The sequence below is a fragment of the Lipotes vexillifer genome, unplaced genomic scaffold (genome assembly GCF_000442215.2).
Source record: "Lipotes vexillifer unplaced genomic scaffold, Lipotes_vexillifer_v1.1 scaffold168, whole genome shotgun sequence".
In the NCBI taxonomy this organism is placed as follows: Eukaryota; Metazoa; Chordata; class Mammalia; order Artiodactyla; family Lipotidae; genus Lipotes; species Lipotes vexillifer.
In genome coordinates this window covers 4,206,313-4,233,366 of record NW_006773947.1, presented here as the reverse complement: position 1 = coordinate 4,233,366, position 27,054 = coordinate 4,206,313, and the positions used below count along the sequence as shown (strand labels likewise).

Sequence of the window (27,054 nt, the reverse complement as noted above, 5' to 3'; positions counted from 1 at the left end):
AGCCTGCGCGTCCGGAGCCTGTGCTCCGCAACGGGAGAGGCCACAACAGTGAGAGGCCTGTGTACCGCAAAAAAAAAAAAACAAAAAAAACCATCGTTGATGAACACATAATGATGGTCTCGTCCTCGAAAGCAAGCACTTCAAGCTCAGCGTTATCTGGAAAATCACAGACTTAAAGAATTTTAGAATTGAAAGAATTTATAGGGGTCACCTAATCTTCTTGGTTTATAAATAAAGCAGAAGAAGTGACCTGCACACAGCTCATAAGCTGTATATGAAGAGGCCTAGAGAAGCAATTTAAGGAAGTGGAGTATGAGGCTTTTCTAATACATATAATGAGGATACTTTCTTGGTTATATTCAGATCTATTTTAAGCCTAGTCCCTGAGAAATAAGACTGCAGAACACTCCTCAGCTAAGAACCAATGGGAGATCCTAATTTCTGTTTCCAAAGTCCAAAAACTGACCCCGACCTCTCTCCACAGAATTACAGCTAATCATCAAGCCCCATGAGACCCCAAACTATGTTCACATCCTGTGACTTAGGTTAAAATGGACTATCCCACCCCCTACTTTTCCCTGAAAGATCTGGCAACTTCTGTGCATATCTGTTTTGATTAGGTAGTATGGATGCTGATGCTGACAGAAACAGAAAAAAATGTGAGAAGTGGAAGCCAGGAATCTTGTTGAAAACAAAATGATTTTATTACCATGACCAGTTTGTGAGTCTAAAAGGAAGCTTTTAGACCACAAAGCCTGCTGATATCTCTAGTCCTAACCTTTCCAAGTACCGAATTCTTTATTTGCAATGGGATTCCCTTTCTGCAGTTTAATTTCTATTTCTACCAACAATGCATGAGGAATTCCCAGGTTTTAACAGTGATAATCTTCTCTGCCTGGTTAGTTCCACTTTGAGTAAGACTTTTGTGAATTGGGCACTTTTAAAAATTAAGTTTTCAGGGCTTCCCTGGTGGCGCAGTGGTTGGGAGTCCGCCTGCCGATGCAGGGGACACGGGTTTGTGCCCTGGTCTGGGAAGATCCCACATGCCGCAGAACGGCTGGGCCCGTGAGCCATGGCCACTGAGCCTGTGCGTCTGGAGCCTGTGCTCCGCAATGGGAGAGGCCACAACAGTGAGAGGCCTGCGTACTGAAAAAAAATAATAGTAATAATAAGTTTTCAGGGACTTCCCAGGTGGTGCAGTGGTTAAGAATCCGCCTGCCAATGCAGGGTACTCGGGTTCAATCCCTGCTCCGGGAAGATCCCACATGCCACAGAGCAACTAAGCCCATACGCCACAACTACTGAGCCTGTGCTCTAGAGCCCACGAGCCACAACTACTGAAGCCCGTGTGCCTAGAGCCCGTGCTCCACAAGAGAAGGCACTGCAACAAAGAGTAGCCCCGCTCGCTGCAACTAGAGAAAGCCCGTGCACAGCAACAAAGGCCCAATGCAGCCAAAAAATAAATTAATTAAAAATTAACTTTTCAGTAACTGGCTGTAAAATTGGAAATATTCACATTACCTCCATCACAAGGGTGCCTGAGAGAGTGAAGAAATTACAATTTGATACAAATTATCCTGAAACAGAAAGAATGCTAACCATTTCCAGTATTAGCAAGGTCATTTTCTTTCTTTTTTATTGAAGTATAGCTGATGTACAATATTATATAAATTACAGGTGTACTATATAGTAATTCATAATTTTTAAAGGTTATACTCCATTTACAGCTATTATAAAATATTGGCTATATTCCCCAGGTTGTACAATATATCCTTGTAGCTTATTTTATACCTAATAGTTTGTACCTCTTAATTGCCCCTCCCCACACTGGTAACCACTAGTTTGTTCTCTATAACTGTGAGCCTGCTTTTCTGTTATATTCACTAGTTTGCTGTACTTTTTAGATTCCACATATAAGTGATATACAGTATTTGTCTTTCTCTGACTTATTTCACTTAGCATAATGCTCTCCAAGTCCATCCATGTTGCTGCATATGGGAAAATTTCATTCTTTTTTTAATAGCTGAGTAGTATACTCTGTAGTATATATATACTACATCTTCTTTATCCTTTCGTCTGTTGATGGACATTTAGGTTGTTTCCCTATCTTGGCAATTTCCATAATGGCTGCACCAATTTACATTCTCATCAACAGTGTATGGGGGCCAAGGTCATTTTCTTTATGAGGACAACATGATCAAAAATATATTACCTTATATACTTAAAAATTAAGATGGTAATTTTTATGTTTTTAGCTACAATTAAAAATAAAATATAAATTAAAAAACATATATAAATTTAAAAAATTACCTTCCATTGATAAACAAAATGTGGTATATATGGTATAAATACAATGGAACAGTATACAACCTTGAAGAGGAAAGAAATTCTGATACATGCCACAACATGGATGAATCTTGAAGACATTAAGCTAACTGGAATAAGACAGACACAAAAGGATAAATAATAACTTCTATGAGGTAGTCAAATTCATAGAGACATAAAGTAGAATGGTGGTTACCAGGGGCTGGGGAGAGTGGGAAATGGGGTATAGATTTAATGGGTATAGATTTTTTAGTTTGGAATGATAAAAAAAGTTCTGGAGATGGACAGTAGTGATGGTTGCATGACAATGTGAATGTATTTTATGCCACTGAACTGTATACTTAAAAATGGCTAAAACAGTAAATTTTATGTCTATTTTACCAGAGTAAGAAAAAATATTACCTTGTAGGTCTCCAATCATCTCAGAATCATGACCTCTGTCTCTTCGTTCAGCTTCTAATACAGCTTGTAGCTGGTAATAATCCTTGTCCATTTGTGACTTGGAATTCTCCAAAATTCTATTTCTCTCCTGCAATTCTCTATTCAGAGACTCGAGCTGAGTAATTGATTTGCTCATCTCAGTGTGACTCTTCCTTAATCTTACAGCTGTGTCTGATTCTGTCCTAAGTAAGTCATTGGCTTCTTCTAGCTAATTAAAAAAGAGAGCAAGAAAATAGTTTTTTACAAAAACACAAACTTATTTTGATTAAAAAAAAAAAAAGTCACTCCAAAAACTTACCTGCTTTTGTAACTGTGCCAGCTTCTCATTAGCAAGGTGTGAATTCTGACTGACTTTCTTTAAGTCTTCCAACTGATCCTTTAATGTAGAAACTAGAAAATGAAGGAATAATATGTAAATTTTCATAGAGGAAACATATAAATCCCTTTTAAAAAATGAAATTTGGTCTTAGGCCATAGAAGTCAGCTATATTAGGTCCATATTCCAACTTGGAAGTACCTACATTTTAAATTTATCAAAAAGTAGAGCACTGTTTTATAGTACAGAATGAAAAAACAGATGTATCCACTGCTGTAATATTTTAAATTCTTTTATTCCTTTCATAAAGGTTAATCTATTAGTGAAATTATATAAAGCTAATTTTAATATTACCTATTTTTGAATAGTACAAATCTTTGATTAGTTCAATTATTTTTAAAATGGTTCAACTAGTGGCAGGGCAGGAATAAAGACACAGACATACAGAATGAACTTGAGGACACAGGGTGGGGTGGCGGGGGGTAGCTGGGACGAAGGGAGAGAGTAGCATTGACATATATACACTGCCAAATGTAAAATGGATGGCTAGTGGGAAGCAGCCGCATAGCACAGAGAGATCAGCTCGATGCTTTGTGATGACCTAGAGGAATGGTATAGGGAGGGTAGGAAGGAGGCTCACGGGGGAGGAGGGATGGGGATATATGTATACATACAGCTGATCTACAGCAGAAACACAACACTGTAAAGCAATTATACTCCAATAAAGATGTAACTAACTAAATAAATAAAATGCTTCAAAATTCAAAAGGTACCAAATGGTGTATAGTATAGCATGAGTCTTTCTCCCTCCACGTCGTCTCCCAGCCCCTCTGGCTCTCCTCCCCAGCAACAGCTATTACTAATTTCTTGCATATCCTTCCTAAGATAGTCTGTGTATCCATACCCTAATATATAAAAACACAAATATATATACGTTTTCACATGCATATCTACACACACACACACAAATATACACAGATAAGCGATCTTGTTTTAAACAATCTGTACTTTTTTCGGTAAAGATACATTTTAGAGATTCTTTTATAACAGTTTATAAAGAGATACTTTATTCTTTTTTAAAAAATATTTTTAAATTCTTTTCTTTTTTTTTTCCTCTTGCAGTACACGGGCCTCTCACTGTTGTAGCCCCCCGCCCCCAGCCGCGGAGCACAGGCTCCAGACACGCAGGCCCTGCGGCCATGGCTCATGGGCCCAGCCGCTCCATGGCACGCGGGATCCTCCCGGACCAGGGCATGAACCTGCACCCCCCGCATCGGCAGGCAGACTCCCAACCACTGCACCACCAGGGAAGCCCTAAATTCTTTTTTTTTTTTAAATTAATTAATTTGTTTATTGCTGCGTTGGGTCTTCATTGTTGCGCGAGGGCTTTTCTCTAGTTGGGCTGCTCTTCGTTGCAGTGCACGGGCTTCTCATTGCGGTGGCTTCTCTTGTTGCGGAGCACACGCTCTAGGATCATGGGCTTCAGTAGTTGTGGCAAGTGGGCTCAGTAGCTGTGGCTCATGGGCTTAGCTGCTCCACGGCATGTGGGATCTTCCCAGACCAGGGCTTGAACCCATGTCCCCTGCATTGGCAGGCAGATTCTTAACCACTGCGCCACCAGGGAAGCCCAAGAGATACTTTATTCTTTTATAAAATGCATAGTATTCTACCATATATACTAAAATTTATTATACCACTGATTACATTTACATTGTTTATAATTTTTGCCATTTTAAACAATTCTAAAATGAATAGCTTTGTTTCTATATCAGTATACATGTGCACAAGTGTATGTGAAATAAATTTCTAGAAGTGAAATCACTGGATCAAAGGATGTAGAAAGCTATTTTAAATTTGTAACACTAATATCAAAAATTCTAGTCTTGTTGTTCTAAAATGTGGCTACTTGTTAGAAGTGCCTAGAGAGCTTATTAAAAATACCAATGCCCAGTCTACATGTCTAGATCAATTAAATTAGAATTTCTGAAGTTTAGGCATTAGTTTTCTTTGAAGTTTCCCAAGAAATTCCAATATACACACAAGGATAAAAATCACTAATCTAGCTAAAACATTACTACTGAATTTAATACGTTATAAATAAATTTTGGGACATGGGTATTTAGCTCATGAGGTGTCTTAGGACTGTGGCTTCAAAAATATATAACAGGCACTAAATTTAAAACAACCCCAAGACGAAGACCTCAAGATAGTGTTAGAAATTCCAGTGTTTTTCAAAGGAAGTAACAATTTACCTTCATTTTCTACATTCCTCCTCTTCTCATTTTCCTGTTCTGCTTTTCTTTGGTACTCATTAATTCTATGCTGTAGCAACATTTTCTCCTTCTCAATCTGAGATACTGTAGATTCTAGGTTTCTTCTTTGATTCCCCTGAAATTATGAGAGAAGTTACCACTACAATTAATTCTCATTTATTCAAGGGAATACTCTGTTCTTTTTTAAAAAAGTACACAATTACTTAAGATAGATATTTTGGTTTCAAAATCAGATAACACTTCCTAACAACAACAACTTTCTAATAGTAGAATTAGCTTGCCTTAGAAGAAAACAGTGAGAATCCCCTTATTTTAACTAGATATACAAAATTTTCAGAGATTTAAAAAAAATCCTTGAGTATAAAAAACCCTATGAATCTTGTCAGACTAAGGTCAAACACACTGTATTCAAACACATTAAGATGAACACATTGTATTATATTACCAATATTTTGGTTTATTTACAATCCTAAAGTTTAAGACATGAAATATTAAAGGAATCAGATAACTACATATTTGATAATTAAATGGTGCAAAACTCAAATGATACCAAAGGTTACAGTGTTTATAGTAAGTTCACCAGTCCCTGTATGAGGTCTCCCTTAATCCCCTCCCAATCTCTGTAACAACTTACCTTTCCTAAGATGTTCTATTTATGTACCTACTAATGCATATTAAAAAGTAATGAAAGAAATATTTTAGAAAATGAAACTAAGGGGAGGGGAGGGTTAAAGAAAAAAAATACTCCAAATTCCACAACTTAAAAAAATTTATCTTCTGTTTCTGAGTTACCACTATCAGCATATTCTGCTTTTGATGCTTCATTTTTATCTTTAAGACTCCACACTGGACAAACCTCCTTTATAGTGTGTGCTTTTCTGGGCTTTTCCATTTTTAAGTGAAATCCATCTTTTAAGTAAGATGCTGTCAGAGAAATTTAGTAAAATTTGACAGAGATCATCCAAAATCTTTCCAATTGTAAGATTTTATCATTCTTTTATTTTTTCATTTTTAAATATTGAAATTTAAAATTCTACATTTCAGAAGTTGCAAAGACAGTACATGTACCCTACCAGTCAGTCTCCCCTAATAGTTACATTATTAACAATGGTACAATAACAAAATCAGGAAATTGATATTGGTATAAAGCATGCATGTGTAGTTCGATGTCATTTTATCTCATGTGTAGATGCATGTAACCACCACCACAATCAAGACACAGAACTGTTCCATCAGCACAATGATCTCCTTCCAGCCACTACTTATAGCCACATGCATCCCTCACTTCTCCCACCACCTATATCCCTGGCAACCAATAACAGGAGGCCCCCCATCTGTATAATTTTGCCATTTTGAAAATGTTATATTAATGGAATCATACAGTATGGACCTTTTGAGATTAGCTTTTTACATTCAACAAAATATCCTTGAGATCCATCCAAGTTGCTGTGTGTAACAACAGTTCATTTTTCCAGTCTACAGATCTTTATCCTCTTATCAGGGTCTTTCACAGAGCAAGTTTTGATGAAGTCCAATTTATTGAATTTTTTTCCTTATATGGATCATAGTTGTGGTGTAATGTGTAACTCTTCACCGAGCTGCAGGTCCCAAGGACTTTCCCCTATTTTTTCCCTAGAAGTTTTATATTTTTTATGTCCCTATTTAAATCTATGGTCTGTTTTAAGTTAATGTTTGCATAAGATGTGAGACTGAGGTTGAGGTCCATATCTTGGCCTATGAATACCTAATTGCTCCAGCACCATTTGCTAAAAAGACTATCCTTCCTCCACCGAATTGCTTTTGCACCTTGGTCAAAAATCAGCTGGCCATGACTGAGGGATACTGATCCATAGTTTTCTTTGTAGTTCTGTCTTTGCTAGGCTTTGGTATCTTGGTAATTCTAGCCTCATAAAATTCACTGGGGAATGTTCCCTTCTTTTATATTTTCTAGAAGAGAGAGCATAGAATTGGTGTTAATTCTTCTTAAAACACCTGATAGGGACTTCCCTGGCGGTCCAGTGGTTAAGACTTCCCCTTCCAATGCAGGGGGTGCGGGGTCCGATCCCTGGTCAGGGAGCTAAGATCCCACATGCCTTGGGGCCAAAAAACAAAAACATAAAACAGAAGCAATATTGTAACAAATTCAATAAAGACTTTAAAAATGGTCCACATCAAAAAAAAAAATCTTAAAAAAACACTGGGTAGAATTCTCTAGTAAAACCATCTGTCCTGAAGATTAATTTTGGGGGGAGCTTTTAAATTATGAATTCACTTTAATAGTTATATAGGGCTACTCAAATAATGTATTTCACATTGTGTGAGTTGTGGCAGTTTGTATTTTTGGAGGAATTAGTCCATTTTACCTAAATATTACACTTACTTGTTTGGAACTGTTTACAGTATTTCCTTAAGAATTTTTTTTTTTATATCTGTAGAGTCTGTAGGAATATGCTGTTTAATTCCTGATACTGATCATTTGTGTCCTTTCTTTCCTTTGACAATCTTGCTAGAGGACTGTCAATTTTGTTGATCTTTCCAAGCAGCTGGGTTTTTATTATCACTGATTTTCTCGATTATTTTTGTTTTCAATTCCACTGATTTCTGCTCTTTATTTTTCCTTCCTTCTCCTTGCTTTGGGTTTATTTTGCTCTTCTTTCTCTAGGTTCCTGAGATAGGAGCTTAGATAACTGATTTGAGACTTCTCGTCTTTTCTAACGTAAACATTTAGTGTATACATTTCCCTTAGAGCACATGTTAGCTGCATCCCACAAATTTTGATGTTTTATTTTCATTTTCATTGTTCAAATATTATTTATTTATTTATTTATTTTTGCGGGCCTCTCACTGTTGTGGCCTCTCCCGTTGCAGAGCACAGGCTCCAGACGCACAAGCTCAGCGGCCATGGCTCACGGGCCTAGCTGCTCCGTGGCATGTGGGATCTTCCCAGACCGGGGCACGAACCCATGTCCCCTGCATCGGCAGGCGGACTCTCAACCACTGCGCCACCAGGGAAGCCCTCAAATACTTTTAAAAGATGAAGATCCATAACTTTGAAAAAGAACTTTATGAGATATAATTAACATTCCAATGTATTTTTTCATTCCCCTTGAGACTCTTTCACCTATGGATTATTTAGAACTGTGTTGTTTAGTTTCCATGTGTTTGTAGATTTGCCTGATACTTTTCTGTTATTCATTCTGGTTTGGTCACATTTTGGTCAGAGAACACACTCTGTATGATTTTAATTCTTTGAAATCTGGAGAAGTTTGCTTAGGATGTGGTCTATCTTGGTGTGTGTTTCTTGAGTGCTTGAAAAACATGTGTCCTTTGCTGTTGCTGGGTGGAGGGTTCTACAAATGTTGAATAGATCCTATTGGCTGATGGTGTGGCTGAGTTCTCCTACATGTTTGCTGATCCTGTCTAGAGAGTGGTATTTAAAAAGTCTCCAACAGTAATCACAGATTTGTCTACTTCTCCTTTCAGTTTTATCAGCTTTTGCTTCACATATTTTGTAGCTCTTCTGTGTGATGAATACAAATTTAGGAATGTTATGTCTTCTCAGAGGATTGACATTTTTGTCATTCTGCAATGTGCCTCTGCCCCTGGTAATTTTCTTTGTCCTAAAGTCTACTTTACCTGATATCAATATTGCCACTGCTGCCTTCTTTTTGCTAATGCTTACATGATGTGTTTTTCCATCTTACTTTTAACTTGGCTATATTGTTACACTTGAAGAGAGTTTCTGGTGGACAGCATACAGGTAGGTAATTTTAAAAAATCTGCTCTGACAATCTATATTAATTGATGTTGCATTTAATTTACATTTAATATAATTACTGATATGTTAGAGTTAAGCCTTCCATTTTGTTTTGTCCCATATTTTCCTTCTTGTCTTTCTGTAGGTTACTTGAACATTTTTTGGAATTCTATTTTATTTACTAGTGTTTTTAAGTGTATCTCTTTGTATAATTTTTATCAGTGGCTGCTCTAGGTATTACATTATATTACTAGTGTTGGCATATTACCAGTTTGATTAAAGTGTAAAACCTTACCTCCCTTTATACCCATTTATAATTGTCATAAAAATGTCTTCTATATACATGGAGAACCACATTAGACTGCTGTAATTTCTGCTTCAACTGTCAACTGTAACATAAAAAAACTTAAGAGGAGAAGGAGAATGTAGTGTGTTTACTCATATTCTAGAACCATGTTGAAATTTTAGTACATAAATTTCAGTTCAGTGGTTCTTAACAGTTGAATTTGTCTGTCTCTTTCTGCTACAGTTCCAGATTCAATTTCTGATCTGTTGCTCCTTTCTCACCTTTCCACTATTAAGAACCACTGAACTGAAATTTATGTACTAAATTTTCAACATGGTACTAGAATAAAACCACACAAAAGAAACTAAAGTATAATCTAATTTCACTTGAACCTGCAGCTCCAAAGTGAGGCTTTCATCATAGTTCTTTGGTCCTGTTCTGTATTGCAACCTATAAAGTTCAAATATAATTTTCTCAGAAAACAATCTGAAAGAGGGAAAAGTCTCAAAAAGGAAAACTTCTGATTAGAAAACAAAAAGTACCTCTTCATCCAATTCTTTCATTATCTTGTCGAGTTTTATGTTTGAAGTTCTGTAAAAGCAAAAGCAATACAGATTACAGATATATTTACTTTTTATAGCTTGGGGTGAAACACCACATTCCTTACTTTTCCATTTAGCTAAGATTTCTTAACGTTTCTTGTGTGTGCTGTGGATCCCTTTGGCAGTCAGTCTGGTGAAGTCTATGGCATTTTCTCAGAATAATATTTTAAAAGCATAAAATAAAATACATAGGATTAAAAGAAACCAAAATTATACTGAAATACAGTCATAACCTTTTTAAAAAAGTATGATTCACTAACATATGCATTTTATTAATATATTAAATAAGATCTAGCAGCAGTAATTTTAAAGTAGTAATGAGCATAAACGGTATTTAGAGATAAATTAACAACTGCATTCTAAGATATTTGTGATTTCTATTGGTAATAAAAAATTCACAGCTACTGCTAATAACTGTGGATTATTCACTGTGTTCATAATTAAAGAAAATGCTGAATTTCAGCTAAAGGTTACAGAAAAGATTCATTTCTGTCACCCAAGTTTACGGACCTTGAATTCCATCCATGGATGCTTTAGGAGAGGTCTATGGATTCTAGATTAAGGATCCCTGAATTCCCTCATGCAATACTTGCTACTACACAAAGATTAACCATTTAACCTTTAATATGAGTAAGTAAATGAAGGGAAAGGTGGCATATATAAAGCAGTAAATGCACCACTTGGCAACTTGGGCAAAAATCTGAGATAAACTGAAAGTGTATTATTAGCTCCATCACAATTCATTTTTGGGGCTCTAAACCTATTTCTGAGCTTCAAATGTGTACATGCAACGTTTCACATGGATGTCTTACCAAATAGCTCATTCAGCATGTCCAAAGCTAAATTAATTCCCTCTGCCTGGCGACCCCTCCCACAATACGAATCTGCTTCTCCTCTCCTGTCCCAAAGTAAAGCACTCCACCTGGGAATCCTCCTTGACTCATCTTCCTCCCTCATTCTCATTTAGGTGAATAAATGTCAAATGCTATGTAATTAACCAGGGAGTTTTTTTTTAAAAGCAAATTTGATCTTTTGTTTTACTTTTAAGTTTAATAACTTTTAATGTTTTTTCATCACCCTTAGGATGAATCCCAAATTTCTTAGCTTTTCAAAGACAGAGTGTTTTAAGATCTAGATTCTGTCGACCTTCCGAATTTCATCTCAGGCCACCCCCCCACCACACACACACCCATTTTTGTATGATTATTGGCCACTCTGGCCACTCTTATTTCCTCCTTAAATTGATCCCTACCACCACCACTACCACTGATTTGTCATTTGCCTTTTAATTTTAACTGTAGAAACTGCTCAACATTTATGTAATAATATCTATCCATTTCCTCTCCTTATTTCTATGTTTTATACCTAGAAATTCCTTCCAAATACTGGGCTCAGTTAATTATTTCCTTAAAGTGCTTTTCTAAAAAAAGCTTATATAAGATGCTTAGCTATTTAATCTATAAGGAACTGTAGGTAGTGAGCAGTTTACTTGTTTTCTCTCCCCCACTCACAAAATTGCCAATTTTCTCAATTTCATTTTTTTGAATACTTAATCTGTTACCTGTTTTTCATTTATTCAATACTATCTACTAACAATATAATAAAGTGTTATTGTTTGTAATTAATAAGTAACTAAGCATTATGCTAGGTTATTTTAAATTATCTTGATCATTTTATATTTTCATAAATATATACACTCTTATTAAATTTAGACTCATAGGAAAAAAATTCTGAAAAAAATACTGCTATAGTGAATCATAGTAGAAATTAAAAGAGTGTCTGCACCAAAAATTTAGTGAATTTTAATCTTCAAAAACAGCTACATTTCAGAACGCTTCTTATTTAATGTAAACTAATTTTCCCTTTCTGTCAGCTCATTAAAATGGGAGAGAAAATCAATAAACCAGGCATTAAGTGAATATTCTTCACTGAATGCATATCAATAGCAATCTTTACATCTCTGCCTTACTTCCATCTACTTTCAAGGGTTTATAGAGTACAAGTTTTAAAATCAGCATTTGCTATACAACTTTTAATGTGAAAAACATAAAGTATATTCTCACCTGCACTTCTGCTCCATTTCATCTTTTAATTGCATTTCATTATGCAACTGTTCTTCCAGCTTATAAATTGTTTTTTGCAAATTTTCCTGCTTTAATTAAAAACAACAAAAACTTATTCTAGTAAGAATATTCATAGAGAATTTTAAAATAGCAAGTTTATATTACCATTTTATACCTGTTTACAAGGGAATTATCTGATCCAATCTTACCTTTTTCCTTTCTATCTGAAATTTTTGTTATTAATTTTTTTTTTTTTTTGTGGTATGCGGGTCTCTCACTGTTGTGGCCTCTCCCGTGGCGGAGCACAGGCTCTGGATGCGCAGGCTCAGCGACCATGGCTCATGGGCCCAGCCGCTCTGCGGCATGTGGGATCTTCCCGGACCAGGGCACGAACCCATGTCCCCTGCATCAGCAGGCGGACTCTCAACCACTGTGCCACCAGGGAAGCCCTTTATTATTCATTTAACAAGCATTTTTTTCCAACACCTACTAATATGTCAGGTGCTGTGGTAGGCATTAATAACACAAAAATTAAAAAGATTTGGTCCCCGTTCTCATAAAGCTAATATAGTTCGATAGTGGGGCACAGGGGAATAGGAGGGTGAAAAGAACCTACAATAACCCAGACATATACACAAAATATTATAATACTAATAAAATTATATATAAGGTGTACTGAAGAAGAGAAGAGGTCACATCTAATTCTGCCTTGAAGATGGAATGTTTGAGATGAGACCTGTAAGAAGAGAGGTATTTACCAAGCAGAGGAAGTGAAAGAAGGAATGCATTTTAGCTAAAATGAATGAGTCCAAAAGTAGAGAGAAAGAAAATATGATTGGAAAATGGGAAGAAATCAAGTCTAGGCAGAGCAAAGAACATAACAGGGCGAATCACATAAAATCTGAAAGGGCAAGTAGGACTATGATCCTTGTATGCAGAAAAGGAGTTGGGCACTTTAACCTATAAACACTTTAAAAGGGGAAATGAGAGTATTGGCATTTTAGAAACATCACTTCGGTAATAAGGTGAACAGATTAGAGAGCAGAGAAATTCTAGACTAAACGACCAATTAATAGACAGTTCAGGCAAAAAGAGTATATAGGTCTGATATAAGGCAGAAGCTGTAAAAATGAAGAGGAAATGGATAACTGTGTCAGTCAAAAGGCAGAATTTATAACCCAGCAACTGATTAGAAATAAGAACAGAGTAGCATTACAAAAGATGGGTGACACAAAAAGACCTGCTGGTGAGGGGATGGAGAGAGGAGAAGTGTGAGTTAGGCTTTGGCCTAAGTTCAAGTGTCTGAAAGATGGGCAGGAAGAGAAGTCCAGGCAGAGAGAGAAAAGATTCGCGTATGGAGTTCAGAGGAGCAAGCTAGATACAATGAGATTAACTACAGAAAATGAGCAGAGAGCCAAGATCAGAACTATCTTGAGAAACATTTAATAATTATGGGGTTGGGGGGAGAGAGAAAGGGAGGAGATCCTGCAAAGAGGACTGAAAATAAAATCCAGAGGTAGAAAGAGAAAAAGAAGGAAATAATGAGAACATGAAAGTTCTTAAAGTTCCAAGGAGGAAGGACTGGTCAGTGTCAAATGCAGCAAAAAGAAAAATAAGATACGGAATGAAAAATATTCATCATATTTGGCAACTGCAAAGTTGTTCACTAGCATCTCTGCTAGAAGGCTTTCAGGGAAGAGTTGAAAATTAAATTAGTTGATTTTTGTACTTAGTTCTAGGTTAACAGAAATAGTAGGCACGCAAGCGTTTTCTTCTTCCCCTGTGTCTTAACCAGAGCAAAAGATAAAAGCCACTGACAGAACCTTATGGCAGTCACCATTGAACAAGATCAGCCCAAAGAAAACAGGATTCCACTGAATTATTTTTTAAGTCCTAATGTAGCTCTAAACTTACAGATAAGTAATACAGTCAGAGTGGGGTTATAGCAGCTCCTTATTGTCACCATCTCCAGGTCAAATGTGCTTTAATTTTGAAGATTTCTGAGCCCCTATTAGCTATATAATTTGGCAAATAGCTCTACTGGGATGAGAATTTAAAAGAGAAAAATGGCCATAACAGCTAACCAGTACTCGCATAGTTCATTCCCCTTTTTCTCACTTTCCCTTCCCACCATATGTTCTCTCACATTTAAGAGTAAATATATGAAGGAGAAAGAAGAATTCTGTCAGCTTTTAAAAATGATTGCTGCCTACACCTCATCTCAGTTACAAATATGGAGGCTATAGAACACAAAGAGCTCAAAGAATAAGGATGGCCAGATAATTATTTCTGGTATATTTAAGAAAAGTCCTGGTTAACCCAAAAGGACCTTCTCAATGTAAGCGGGGAAAAAAAATTTTAATCCTATCTCATGAACATGAGCTGTTCTAACAATAAAAAGAACTCATGTCTCTAATATTCACTTCCTACAGGAATTCACTTTTCAGTGGTCAAATTAGAAGATGCTCACTGTACTGGTTATTCTCCATTTGCCATCTCTCCCTTCCAGCCTTGAAGACCCATCCTCTGACCTTCTTTGCCTTCAAATTTACAGACTACATTAACTGGGCTCTGCTGTCCTATGATTTTAAGCTTGGTTTCAGCATTCAGGAGACACCAGATGAAAGTCAGTTGGGAGAAATGAAATATCCATTCTCCCCACACTCTTCTTGCCTTACCAGGGCTCTGGCAGTGCTCTATGTTCTATGCTCCTCTTTCATGATTCTATGCATTCTCTCTGAGCTGTGGTAACAAGATTTGTCTCTCCTTGCCCCTTCAGACTAAGGGAAATGGCTTCCCACTGCTGTCAATCAATGGCTGCTTTAGCTCTCTTTATTTATTGCTCCCCTTGATCCTACGCATAGCACCATTAATAGTCCCTTCATTAAACTCTCTTCGCTTAATAAATAAACAAAATGTGGTATATGCATATAACAGAATATATTAAGCCTTAAAAAGGAATGCAATTCTGATACATGCTACAACATGCCTGAGCCTTAAGGACATTAAGAAAAATAAGCCAATCACAAAAAGTCAAATACTGTGTGATTTCACTTACATGAGGTACCTAGAATAGTCAAATTCATATAGACAGAAAGTAAGGATAATAGTTAATAGGGGTTGAAGGGAGAGTGGAATGCAGGCTTTAATGGGCACAAAATTTTAGTCTGGGATGAAGAAAAAGTTCTGGAGATGATGGTGGTGATGACTGCACAACAACGTGAGGGTGCTTAATGTCATTGAACCGTACACATAAAAATGGTAAAATGGTAAATTTTGTGTTATGTAAATTTTAGCACACACACACAAAAAAACTCTCATTTAAATCTTTTGAATGTGCCATCTGTTTCCCTGTCAAGACTCTTACTGATACACTGATTTATCATAAATTCCTTAATTCCAAAGATTAAAAAGACCACCTCTGTCAATCTGTGTAGCAATGTATAGTTTACTAACTGCCTCCACATATAATATCCCATTTGATATTCAGGAAAGAAATCAAACAGGAGAGGAAACAGTAGATAAAAAGTGCTATAAAAATTTAAAATCACTAACTACATTTTCTGAAGCAATGCATATTTACTTAGTATCATGCATACAAAATACATTATCCACAAAACAACTTTTAAAATAATAACAATAAGAAAATACCTACCAAGCTTTTATCCACATTAGAGCTAGTTCTGTTTTCATTAGGATTTGCTGAAGATAAGTATCTAGGAAGAAAATAGTTTTAAAAAGAAAACAAAAAACTCTTTAATATCTAGTAACAACCAGTAACAAATACTATATGCCTATCTTTTGTACTTGCTCTGCTCTTAAAAATTGAGTGCAGGTTCTTAATTCTTTATTTTAGAAACATAACACAGAAATGATACATATATTAAATAAAACCCCCAGTTAGGTCTGAAGCAGCACTCTGTAATCATATACCTTAATATTCCTGCAGCAAAATATATGAATATTCATGCCAAAGAGAATAAATAAAAACCATAAAATAGTCTCAACTTAGTTCAGATTAGGTTTTTGGCCATGAGAGCAGGTTATGGCAGGTTTTGCCACCAAACAAATCACTAAAAAACTTTTAGTTTTTAGAGCTTTTGGATTTAGAATCAGGAATAAGGAATTGTTGACTTCTACAGACACGTGCACAATTCCTCCCCACTGCCCCCAATTATCCTTCAGTCAAGAATGATATTGCCGGGGAGTTCCCTGGCAGTCCAGTGGTTAGGATTCAGCGCTTTCACTGCCGTGGCCCAGGTTCAACCCCTGGTTGGGGAACTGAGGTCCCGTAAGCTGTGCGGGATGGCCAAAAAGAATTATATTGCTTTTCTGGGCAAAAAAGTTAAGAGTTTTTGTGTAAGTGGCTGAAATAACAGAACCAAAGTTCTGAAGATGTCCTGCTAATCTTCTGTGACTCTAAGCCTTGCAGAGTTTGTTAAATTCAATATAAAGTTAGAATTACATACAAATACAAGATATCAGTGATCTTTAGAGGTCTTCTTTAGACATCTTATCAGATTACCAAACAGATATAAACAGATCATATAAAAATTTTTTCTACACAATCAAATGTTAGGTAAAGGTAAGATACTTCTGCTACTTCCTTTACCATCCTATGACTAACACTATTACTACATCTACGCCACCACTACAGTTACCACCTTGGTTAACCAGTAGAGCTCCCTCAAAAAGAGATCAAATAGCTACAGTATACTTCACAGCTGTTTGAGGCAGTTGTTAACACACTAGAAATAATTAATTTATAGTGAAAAACAGAAGATAATCAAGTGTACTTTAAGTACCATGAAACATATATAGCAGTGCTCTAAAAGAAACAGCAGGAAAATATGTCATTTCCCATGTTTCTCTTGGAAAATTATTCAGATCAACCACAGAATCAAATATTCAGGAGACAATAACAAGGGCTATGTAGCAGGTTTGTAAAGAAAAGGTCCCATATAACAAATGACAACTTCTAGATATAGTGCAATTTAATTCCATTGACTATAAAGTGCCTCAGAAATTCAGTGTGAGATTCTGCATTATGTGATATAAATAAAAGCATACAGATTCTACACCAGTAGAATCTGAATTAGACAGATCAGACTACTTGATCTCTAATTTATCTTCTAAATATAATATGCTATATAAGTAAAGTTGATGTTTAGCCTTCTGCAAAGTTAGTAACATAAAGTTCTCTGAATACAGTCCTGGAAATGTAAGGATACCAATGTACACATCCATTCATTCTTCCACTTCTTATCTTTTTTTCATTTCAAGGTTCTTTTTCATATTATATTGTTGCTTTTATATAGAATCTGGTCATTTAGGTAAACTTTTTATGAAAGAGGTGTTAGATTATTAGGAATATAGCTAAAAGATTAAGGCTGTTTTTAAAATGTTTATAATTCAGCTATACGTCAACAGTAAAGATCTCTGTCCTTGTATGTTTGGATTTCAGAAGTAAGAATTTCAGAAGTCTTTAATTTCATGCAATTCAAAATTATACTTACATATTACAGTAAGGCTAATTAATATTTTGCTGATTCTTTCTTTATTAAGAGCAAACATACCTCCAACCAAACATGTAAGAAACAATTACTAAACACTATATTACTCAATAAGGTGGTGATATTTAAGAACAGACTACAATTTCTACTTTTAAGAAATTCAGAAATTAGCTTGGGATATGAAACACATGAATACAAGGAAAACTCATGGAACATAATCTAGTGTATGACAATGGATCAATAGTATTATGAATATATATATATATATATATATATAATGCTTATTTAATTCAAGAGTACCTTTGTGCAGAGAAATTAATTACTTTTGTGCAGAAAAAGTAATTAACTGCTGAACTCTATTACAGAAAATCCAGAAACACTGGGGGGGTGGGTGGGTGTTTATATCAACATCTTGAGTGTTTCAGAAACCAAGCCAGAGAATAACTGATAAAAATATAAAATTTAGTGACTTCCCTGGTGGTCCAGTGGGTAAGACTCCGTGCTCCCAATGCAGGGGGCCAGGGTTTGATCCCTGGTCAGGGAACTAGATCCCACATGCATGTCGCAACTAAGAATTCGCATGCCGCAACTAAGAAGCCTGCATGCCACAATGAAGATCCCACATGCTGCAACTAAGACCCAGTGCAGCCAAAATAAAATTTTTTAAATTAAAAACTTAAATATATATATATATATAATTTTTTTTAAAAGAAGAAGAAAAAAAAGAAAGGATGATGCAGCAAACACACCACTTTGAAGGTTCTCTGTGTATTTCAATATAAAATAGCTCCAGGGCTTCCCTGGTGGCGCAGTGGTTGAGAGTCCACCTGCCGATGCAGGGGACACGGGTTCATGCCCCAGTCCGGGAAGATCCCACATGCTGTGGAGCGCCTGGGCCCGTGAGCCATGGCCGCTAAGCCTGCGCGTCCCGAGCCTGTGCTCCGCAATGGGAGAGGCCACAGCAGTGAGAGGCCCGCGTACCGCAAAAAAAAAAAAAAAGCTCCAATATAATACTCATGGAGTATTAGGGAGGGAAGAAGGATTAAAATATTGCTCTTTTCTAGGGGTCAAAACTCAAGTACTACCTACTTGGTGATACAACAAAAGTATTCTAACATCTAAAGAACAAAATTATTGTCTTACAGTTGGATTATTGGAGAAATTTCATAAAGCAAGACTACATTGAATTCCTGTTTTCTAAACTTGAACTGAATTACCCTCAAAAAAAATTTTGACTAAAATAACAAGATGCTTCACTTTAAAAGGTTAGCTATAATAACCTCAAATTTAATCATTACTGCAAGCAATTCAAATATCTAATACCATTCTAATGGAGTATTATTTGATTAGAGATACATATTTTAAAATAAATTTATCAAGCAGATTTAACATACCCAGTTAATGGTGCATATAGTTCACTTTTATATATTGGTATGGTATTTTGTTTAGAGTTCTGTCGTGTAGTACTTGCCAACCCACACTGTACAACTTATCCATTTCCTCACTAGGATATGAGCATCTCAAAAGAAGATAATTATATCTTATTAATCCTTCTCCCTGCACCTTGGTGCTTAGTATATACCTGACAAAGAGTAGGTTGTCAAACATGTCTGTTGAATGAATGAATGAATGTCCAGCATATGAAAATAATGTTAAATGTTTAACTTGTATCTGAAGTCCATGAGAAAAGACTAAAACTAATATTAGCTCATACTAATGATAAAAGTAACTAACATTGAGTGCTTACTCCATGCAAAGCATTGTTCTAAGTGTTTTACTGTGTTTTGATTTACTTAACCCTTATAACAACCCTGAGACACGTATTGTTATTATTATCCCCGTCATCCCTATTTTTGAGGAAATGGAGGCATAAAAAGATGAAAGTTATTTGCCCAAGATCACAAGGTCTTACATGAAGTAAAACATAATTCATTTAGTAGTTTTAGGGAGGAATCACTTAATTTTTGAAGAACTGAAAATTATAGGCCTTTCGTAACATCAATATAGTGATGATAATGCTAGAAAACTGTATGTTGTTCCAAAATGTATTATAAAACCAGAACTCTTCGGATAACACGATTAACCAAAATATCAGTAGTAAGAGAATTTCTTGACCTATTAATTGTTGTAACTTGAAGATATATAGGGTATCATTCAGCAAAGAATTTCTGAAAAACAATATCCTGAGCATGGATGAGTCTGAAAGATATTAAATATGAAATGAGAAATCTAATGCATTGTTGAAAAGTGGCATATTAATATATCTCTTTATATACCATTAAATCTACTTTATTTCTTATTTATTTATTTACTTTTTGCAGTACGCGGGCCTCTCACTGTTGTGGTCTCTCCTGTTGTGGAGCACAGGCTCCGGACGCACAGGCTCAGCGGCCATGGCTCACGGGCCCAGCCGCTCCGTGGCATGTGGGATCTTCCCGGACTGGGGCACGAACCCGTGTCCCCTGCATCGGCAGGCAGACTCCCAACCACTGCGCCACCAGGGAAGGCCAAATCTACTTTAAATGTTCTTAAAGTGATTTTTAGATATCCCTAAGAAAATAACATGACTACAACAAAGTCAGTACTTACCCCAAATATCAATGTGTAGCATACTTACCTACGATTGCTATAATATGTAAACCCTACAAAGGGTAGCTGATTGCCAACAAAAGCTTTAGGTATAGGGAATGTTTCTTCATCTCCTTTATCTTCTTCCAAGTCATCAAAGTTACTTGTGTCAATGTCACTACTTAAATCAGGTACAACTGGCGCAACAGCTAAAAACAGAAACAAAATTGAAGCAATGATTCTGTACCAACTACAAATGACTTCCTACATACAAATAACTTGTGAACCACAAATTCCAAATGGGTTGAACCCTATTCCAGTAAGCTTTATTAGGATTATTAATCAACAGGTATTGATCATTAATTATGTAATTCGTGAACCAATTATCTTCAAAGTCACCTATAATTATCATCTATACCTCCAGTTTAATTTGAATATTACAAGTCAAGTATTATTAAGGTTTAAAAATACATTGTAGTATAAGATGTGCAAAAGCAGTTAGGACTACAGAAAAGACTTTTCAGAAACTACAGCATGACAAATTGTACTCAAAGTTGATTAGTTTCAAATGCAGTATTTTGCTTGTTAATCTGTTCTACAGCAAACTAGAAATCAAAGTTACTTCTTAGTGGTCCTGGGTATAATAATTTGTTACTGAAATATTTTTACTCATCTAAAATCTAGATGATCAGTACTCCCCTCCCCCCCCCACTCAATATCTCTATAAGAGCAAAGTATTTTTTTTTTAATTGAAGTTGATTTACAATACTGTGTTAGTTTCAGGTGTATAGCTAAGTGATTCGGTTATATGTATGTGTATACACATATATATGTATATAGATGTGTATTTTTGTTTTTTCCAGATTCCTTTCCATTATAGGTTATTATAAAATACTGAATTGGAGCAAAGTATTTTGAATTATATTTTCAGACTAGATGCCTTCCCTAAATTAAGTGATTAAGGGACAACTCAGTGAACTATTTATGAAATGGCTATTTGGAAAAGAGAGCAGGGATATAAAACCTTAACACAGAATCTTCAAGAGTTTTAAACTTGATTGGGAGCAAGACCCACACATACTTAATAACATAAAACTGTATGTGGTAACACAAATCTTCATGACACAGAAGAAAATATCATATGAAACTAGTACTACTAATCTTCTTTTGGAGCTTAAATACGCTATAGAAAGTACACCTAAAAATAAATTTCAGGAAAAAAGTTTTTTAAAGATACAGGAGTATAATAAAACATCACTGAAATTTTATCATCAAAATATTCAATAATTATTTTTGATACAATCATCTCATGTTCCTTTAGAGAAAAAGATAAAGAAGTGTAAACAAACAAAAACTAACTGACCTGATTTTACAATCTTAATTTCTTATATAAAGGAATCACGGTTCTATTGAATCGTCTGGGTATTCCAGGCAAGAAATAACTATTGTTGTGCATCTCAGATACAGTGAACTATCAGATAAATTTGGGAATGAAACAACACATTTAACCAAAAGAAGCTGTAGTACTAACAGCGAATGAGAAAAGAGCTTTTCCACCATTTTCTTTCCTTAATGGCCAAGAGAACTGCCCAACTAGATGATTCTAGCTTCCTGATCTTAATTGACTAATTTGTAAAACGAGGGGAAAAAAGGGTTGTCGTTCCTTGTGAAGTACATGGTCTTGGCACAAATTTTACCTTAAAACAGTGGTTCTCAATCAGGGACAGTTTTGGCCCCTCGGGGATATTCAGCATTTTTTTGTTGTCATAACTGGGGGAGGGATGCTACTGACATCTGGTGGGTAGAGACCAGGGATACTGCTAAACATCCTACAATGTTCAGGACAACAGATACGGGAAAGATTTCTCTGGTCTAGTGTTGAGGCTGAGAAATCCTGCTTTAAAATTATCATATAAGATAGATTTTAAAAGGAAGCAGAGCAAGTTTTGGTGCATTTTCTCTTGCTGTTTCAGATGGACCTAGTCTTTTTATAGATGACATACCAAATCAGAGTAGTTTTAAAATGAGACAAGTATGGGATGCAAGTATGAGAAATCCTGGGAGAATTATAAAAGTAATGATTTCTGCTTCTAAATTAAGATGTTTAGGCTTTACATAATACCATATAATCATGCCAAAACTAATAAATAAAGGATAAATTTAGCTTTACTGAATTACCATCAATATATAGAGTGTTCCATTTATAAAAAATTTACCTTTCAATAAATAACTGGTAATATAGGAATCATGTTCCATAAAAAAGAATCCAACTGATGTCACCAAAAATGGCAGAAGAGGGAGCTCTAAGAAGCTGCCCTTCCATTGAAGTAACTAACCATTAAGCACACAAAACTATCAGGAAAAACATTTTTGGAACTCTGAAATCTAAGAAAAAACTTACAACAAGCCAGGAAACGTTCAATGAAGAAAGAGGGTGCTAAATTGTGGCATTTAAGGAGATGTCTGTCACTGGCTGACTGCTGAGATAATGGAAAGGGGACTTAAATGAACATACACAAGGAATACAGACTTCATAAGAATAGTTCCAAAAAGTCACTAAACAAACGGATGACTGAAGCCCACAACAAGCTGTTGCTTGCAAACTCTACAAGGAGGGAATTCTGATTTCCAGAGTCACAACATTAGTGTTCAATATGTCCAGTTCACAACAAAAAATTACAAAGCATGTAAAAAAAAAAAAAACAGGAAAAGTATGGCCCACTTACAGGGAATAAAGAAAACAACAGAAAACCTCACTGGGGAAACCCAGACATTGGTTTTACAAAACAAAGACTTTAAATGTCTTAAACATGCTCAAACAGCTAAAGGAAACCAAGGACAAAGAACGAAAGGAAACCAGGAGTATGATACCTTAACAAATAGAATATATTAATAAAAAGAAAGAAAAAAGAACCAAATGTAAATTCTGGCACTGAAACGTACAAAAGCTGAAACTAAAAATGCGCTAGAGAGGTTCAACAACAGATCTGAGCAGGCAGAAGAACTGGCGAACTCAAAGATAGGACAACTGAAATTATCAAGTATGAGGAACAGAAAGAAGTAGTGAATGGAACCTAAGGGGCTTCTGGGACACCATAAAGTAGACCAACATACACATTACAGGAGTCCCAGGAAAGGATAGAAAGGGGCAGAAAGAATATTTAAAGAAATAATCGCTGAAAATGACCAAATTTAATGGAATATATATATCTATACATCCAAGAAGCTCAATGAACTCCAAGTAAGAACTCAGATGCACACCAGGACACATTATAATAAACTTTAAAAGACAAAGACAGAGAGAATATTGAAAGCAACAACAGAGAAGCAACTCATCACATACAATGGATCCTCAATAAGATTAACAGCCAATTTCTAAGCAGAAACTTTTAAGGCCAGAATGTAGTGGAATGACATTTAAAGTGCTGAGGGAATTCCCTGGCAGTCCAGTGGTTAAGGTTTCATGCTTCCACTGAAGGGGGCATGGGTTCAATCCCTGGTCGGGGAACTAGGATCCTGCACACTGTGCAGCGCAAGCCAAAAAAATAATACTAATAAAGTGCTGAAAGAAAACAACTCTCAACTAAGAATTCTATAACTGGCAAAATTGTTCTTCAAAAATGAAGAAGAAATTAAGAGATCCCCAAGTAAAGAAAAGCTGAGAGTCTGCTACTAGTTAACCTGTCCTATAAGAAATGTTTTTAAAGGGAGTCTTCCAGGTTGAAATGAAAGGATACTAGACACTATCTTGAAGCCTTATGAAGAAATAAAGAACACCAGTAAAGATAACTACATAGGTAAATGTAAAACCCAACTTTATTGTAATTTTGTTTTGTAACTCTACTCCTCCCCACATATGACTTAAAAGACAAATGCACAAAACAATTATAAATCTATGTTAATAAGCACACAATATATAAAGATGTAATTTGTGACAATAACACTAAAGGGAGGGAATGGATTTGTATAGGAGCAGTTTTTATTGCTACTGACAGTAAACTGTATCAGTTCAACCTAGATTGTATCAAGTTAGGGTGTTAAATGCAATGGTCAGCATAGTCACTATAAGAAAATGACTAAATAATATGCAAAAAAAGAAATGAAGGGGGAATCAAAACATTCAACCAGAAAAGGTAATCTATTAAACAAAAGAAGGCAATAATATAATTGAGGAACAAAAAGAAAAAATAAGACAGAAAACAAATAGGACAATGACAGAAGTCTTTCTGTATTCACTTTACATTTAAATGAATTAAAACTCACTGATTAAAAGGTAGAGATTGGAAAAATGGATTAAAAATTGATCCAATTATATGTGCTGTACAGAGACTCACTTTAGATTCACAGACATAAACAGGTTAAAAGGATGGAAAAAGATATTCTACAGATAAAAGAGCTGAGGTAGCTATACTAACACCAGACAAAACAGACTTTAAGTCAAAAATGGTTAAAATAAAGACATTGTATACATATATTTTTACTGAAGTATAGTTGACTTACAATGCTGTATTAGTTTCAGGTGTACAGCAAAGTGATTCAGTTTTATATGTATATATATACTTTTTTAGATTCTTTTCTATTATAGGTTATTACAAAATATTGAGTGTATAGTTCCCTGTGCTATACAGTAGGTCCTTGTTGGTTATCTATTTTATATACAGTAGTGTATATATGTTAATCCCAAACTCCTAATTTATCCCTCCCCCATCTTTACCCTTTGGTAACCATAAGTTTGCTTTCTATGTCTGTGGATTTATTTCTGTTTTGTATATATGTACATTTGTATCATTTAAAATTTTTAGATTCTATATATAAGCAATATCATATATTTGTCTTTGTCTGGCTTACTTCACTTAGTATGATAATCTCTAGGTCTATCCATGTTGCTGCAAAAGGCATTATTTCATTCTTTTTTTATAGCTGAGTAATATTCCATTGTATATATACACATCTTCTTTATCCATTCATCTGTTGATGGACACTTAGGTTGCTTCCATGCCTTGGCTACTGTAAATAGTGCTACAATGAACACTGGGGTGCATGTATCTTTTTGAATTAGAGTTTTCCCTGGATATATGCCCAGGAGTGGGATTGCTGGGATCATAGGGTAGCTCTATTTTTAGTTTTTTAAGGAACCTCCATACTGTTCTTCATAGTGGCTGCACCAATTTACATTCCCATCAACAGTGTAGGAGGGTTCCTTTTTCTCCATACCCTCTCCAGCATTTGTTATTTGTAGACTTTTTTGAAAACAGCCATTCTGACCAGTGTGAGATGAAGACATTGCATACTGATGATATTGATAAAAGGGTCAGTCAATTCATCAAGAAGATACAACAATGATAAACATATATGCATATAACAACACAGCTCCAAATATATATATATATATATATATATATATATATGACATAAAAGAAACAGTTCTAATAGAGTCCTCAATAATCCACTTTCAATAGTGGACAAAAAATCTAAACAGAAGATGAATAAGAAAATAGAGGACTTGAATAACACCATAAACCAAATAGATGTAACAGATATACTAAGCACAATCCAAGACCAACAGCAGAATACACATTTTTCTCAAGCGCACATGGGACTTCTCCAGGACAGACTATATGCTAGTTCAAAAGACAACTTAATACATTTAAAGAGACTGAAATTCTGCGAAGTATTTTCTCCAACCACAACGGAATGAAACAAGAAGTCAATAACAGAAGGAAAATTAGAAGTTTCACAAGTATGTGGAAAATTAAACAGTGTTCTCTTAAACAATGAGTCACAGAAGAAACTAAAAAAGAGACTAGAGAAAATGCTCTGAGATGAAAGAAAATGAAAACAACATACCAAAACTCATGGGATTCAGTGAAAGCAGTACTTAGGGGAAAAGTTTAGTTGTAAATGCCTATATTATAAAAAAAGAAAGATGTCAATTCAACAACCCAGACTGACACCCTAAGAAACTAGAAAAAGAAAAGCAAACCAAGCCCAAAGCTAGAGGAAGGAAAGAAATAATAAAGATTAAAATTCAGGTAAGCAAAATATATAATAGAAAATAAATAGTGAATATTAACAAATAATTGGTTCTTTAAAAAGATCAATCAAACTGGCAAATCTTTTACTAAACCAAGAAAAAAAGAGAAGACACAGGAATAACTAAAATCAGAAATGAAAGTGGGGACATAACTATCAACCTTCTACAAATAAAAAGGATAAAACTAAAAACCATGAGCAATTGTACACCAACATATTAGATAACCTAGATGAAATGACAAATTCCTAGAAACACACAAACTATCAAAACTTATTTGAAAAAGAAAATTTGAATAAACCTACAGTAAGAGATTTAATCAGTAATAAAAAATGTCCTAACAAAGAAAAAAGTCCAAGACAAGATGATTTCACAATTGAATTCTACCAAACATATAAAGAATTAATGCCAGTCCTCACAATCTTCCAAAAAACAGAAGAGGATAAACATTTCCAAATTCATCCCATGAGGCCAGAATTACTCTGACACCAAAGCCAACCAAGACACCACAAGAAAAAAAAAAAAACACAAACCAATATCCCCAGATGCAAAAATCTTCAACAAAATACTAGCAAATTGAATGTAGCAGCATATTAAAAGGGTTATAAACTATGATCAAATGGGATATATTCCAGGGTGGCTCACCGCATGAAAGTCAATCAGTGTAACACAACACATCAACAGAACGAAGGAAAAAACCCCACATGATCATTTCAAATAACACAGAAATGGCGTTTTACAAAATCCAACACCCTTTCATGACAAAAACAATCAGTCAACAAGGCACAGAAGAGAACTTCCTGAACGTAATAAAGGACATTAATGAAAAACCCATAGCCAACATCATATACAATGGGGAAAGACTGAAAGCCTTCCCCC

The 27,054-nt window shown here is 35.3% G+C and overlaps 1 protein-coding gene across 1 annotated transcript in view; it reads right to left on the bottom strand.

Annotated features, from left to right (window-relative positions):
* Positions 1–27,054, bottom strand: part of ROCK1 (Rho associated coiled-coil containing protein kinase 1) — a 147,998-nt gene that overhangs the window by 43,638 nt on the left and 77,306 nt on the right. Inside the window, exons 10-16 of the mRNA XM_007448612.1 lie at positions 20,194–20,353; positions 15,719–15,779; positions 12,064–12,152; positions 9,941–9,989; positions 5,335–5,470; positions 3,065–3,156; positions 2,728–2,974 (exon numbers count right to left, since the gene is read on the bottom strand). Coding sequence (XP_007448674.1) covers positions 2,728–2,974; positions 3,065–3,156; positions 5,335–5,470; positions 9,941–9,989; positions 12,064–12,152; positions 15,719–15,779; positions 20,194–20,353 — 834 coding nt within the window. The remainder of the gene's footprint in view (positions 1–2,727; positions 2,975–3,064; positions 3,157–5,334; positions 5,471–9,940; positions 9,990–12,063; positions 12,153–15,718; positions 15,780–20,193; positions 20,354–27,054) is intronic.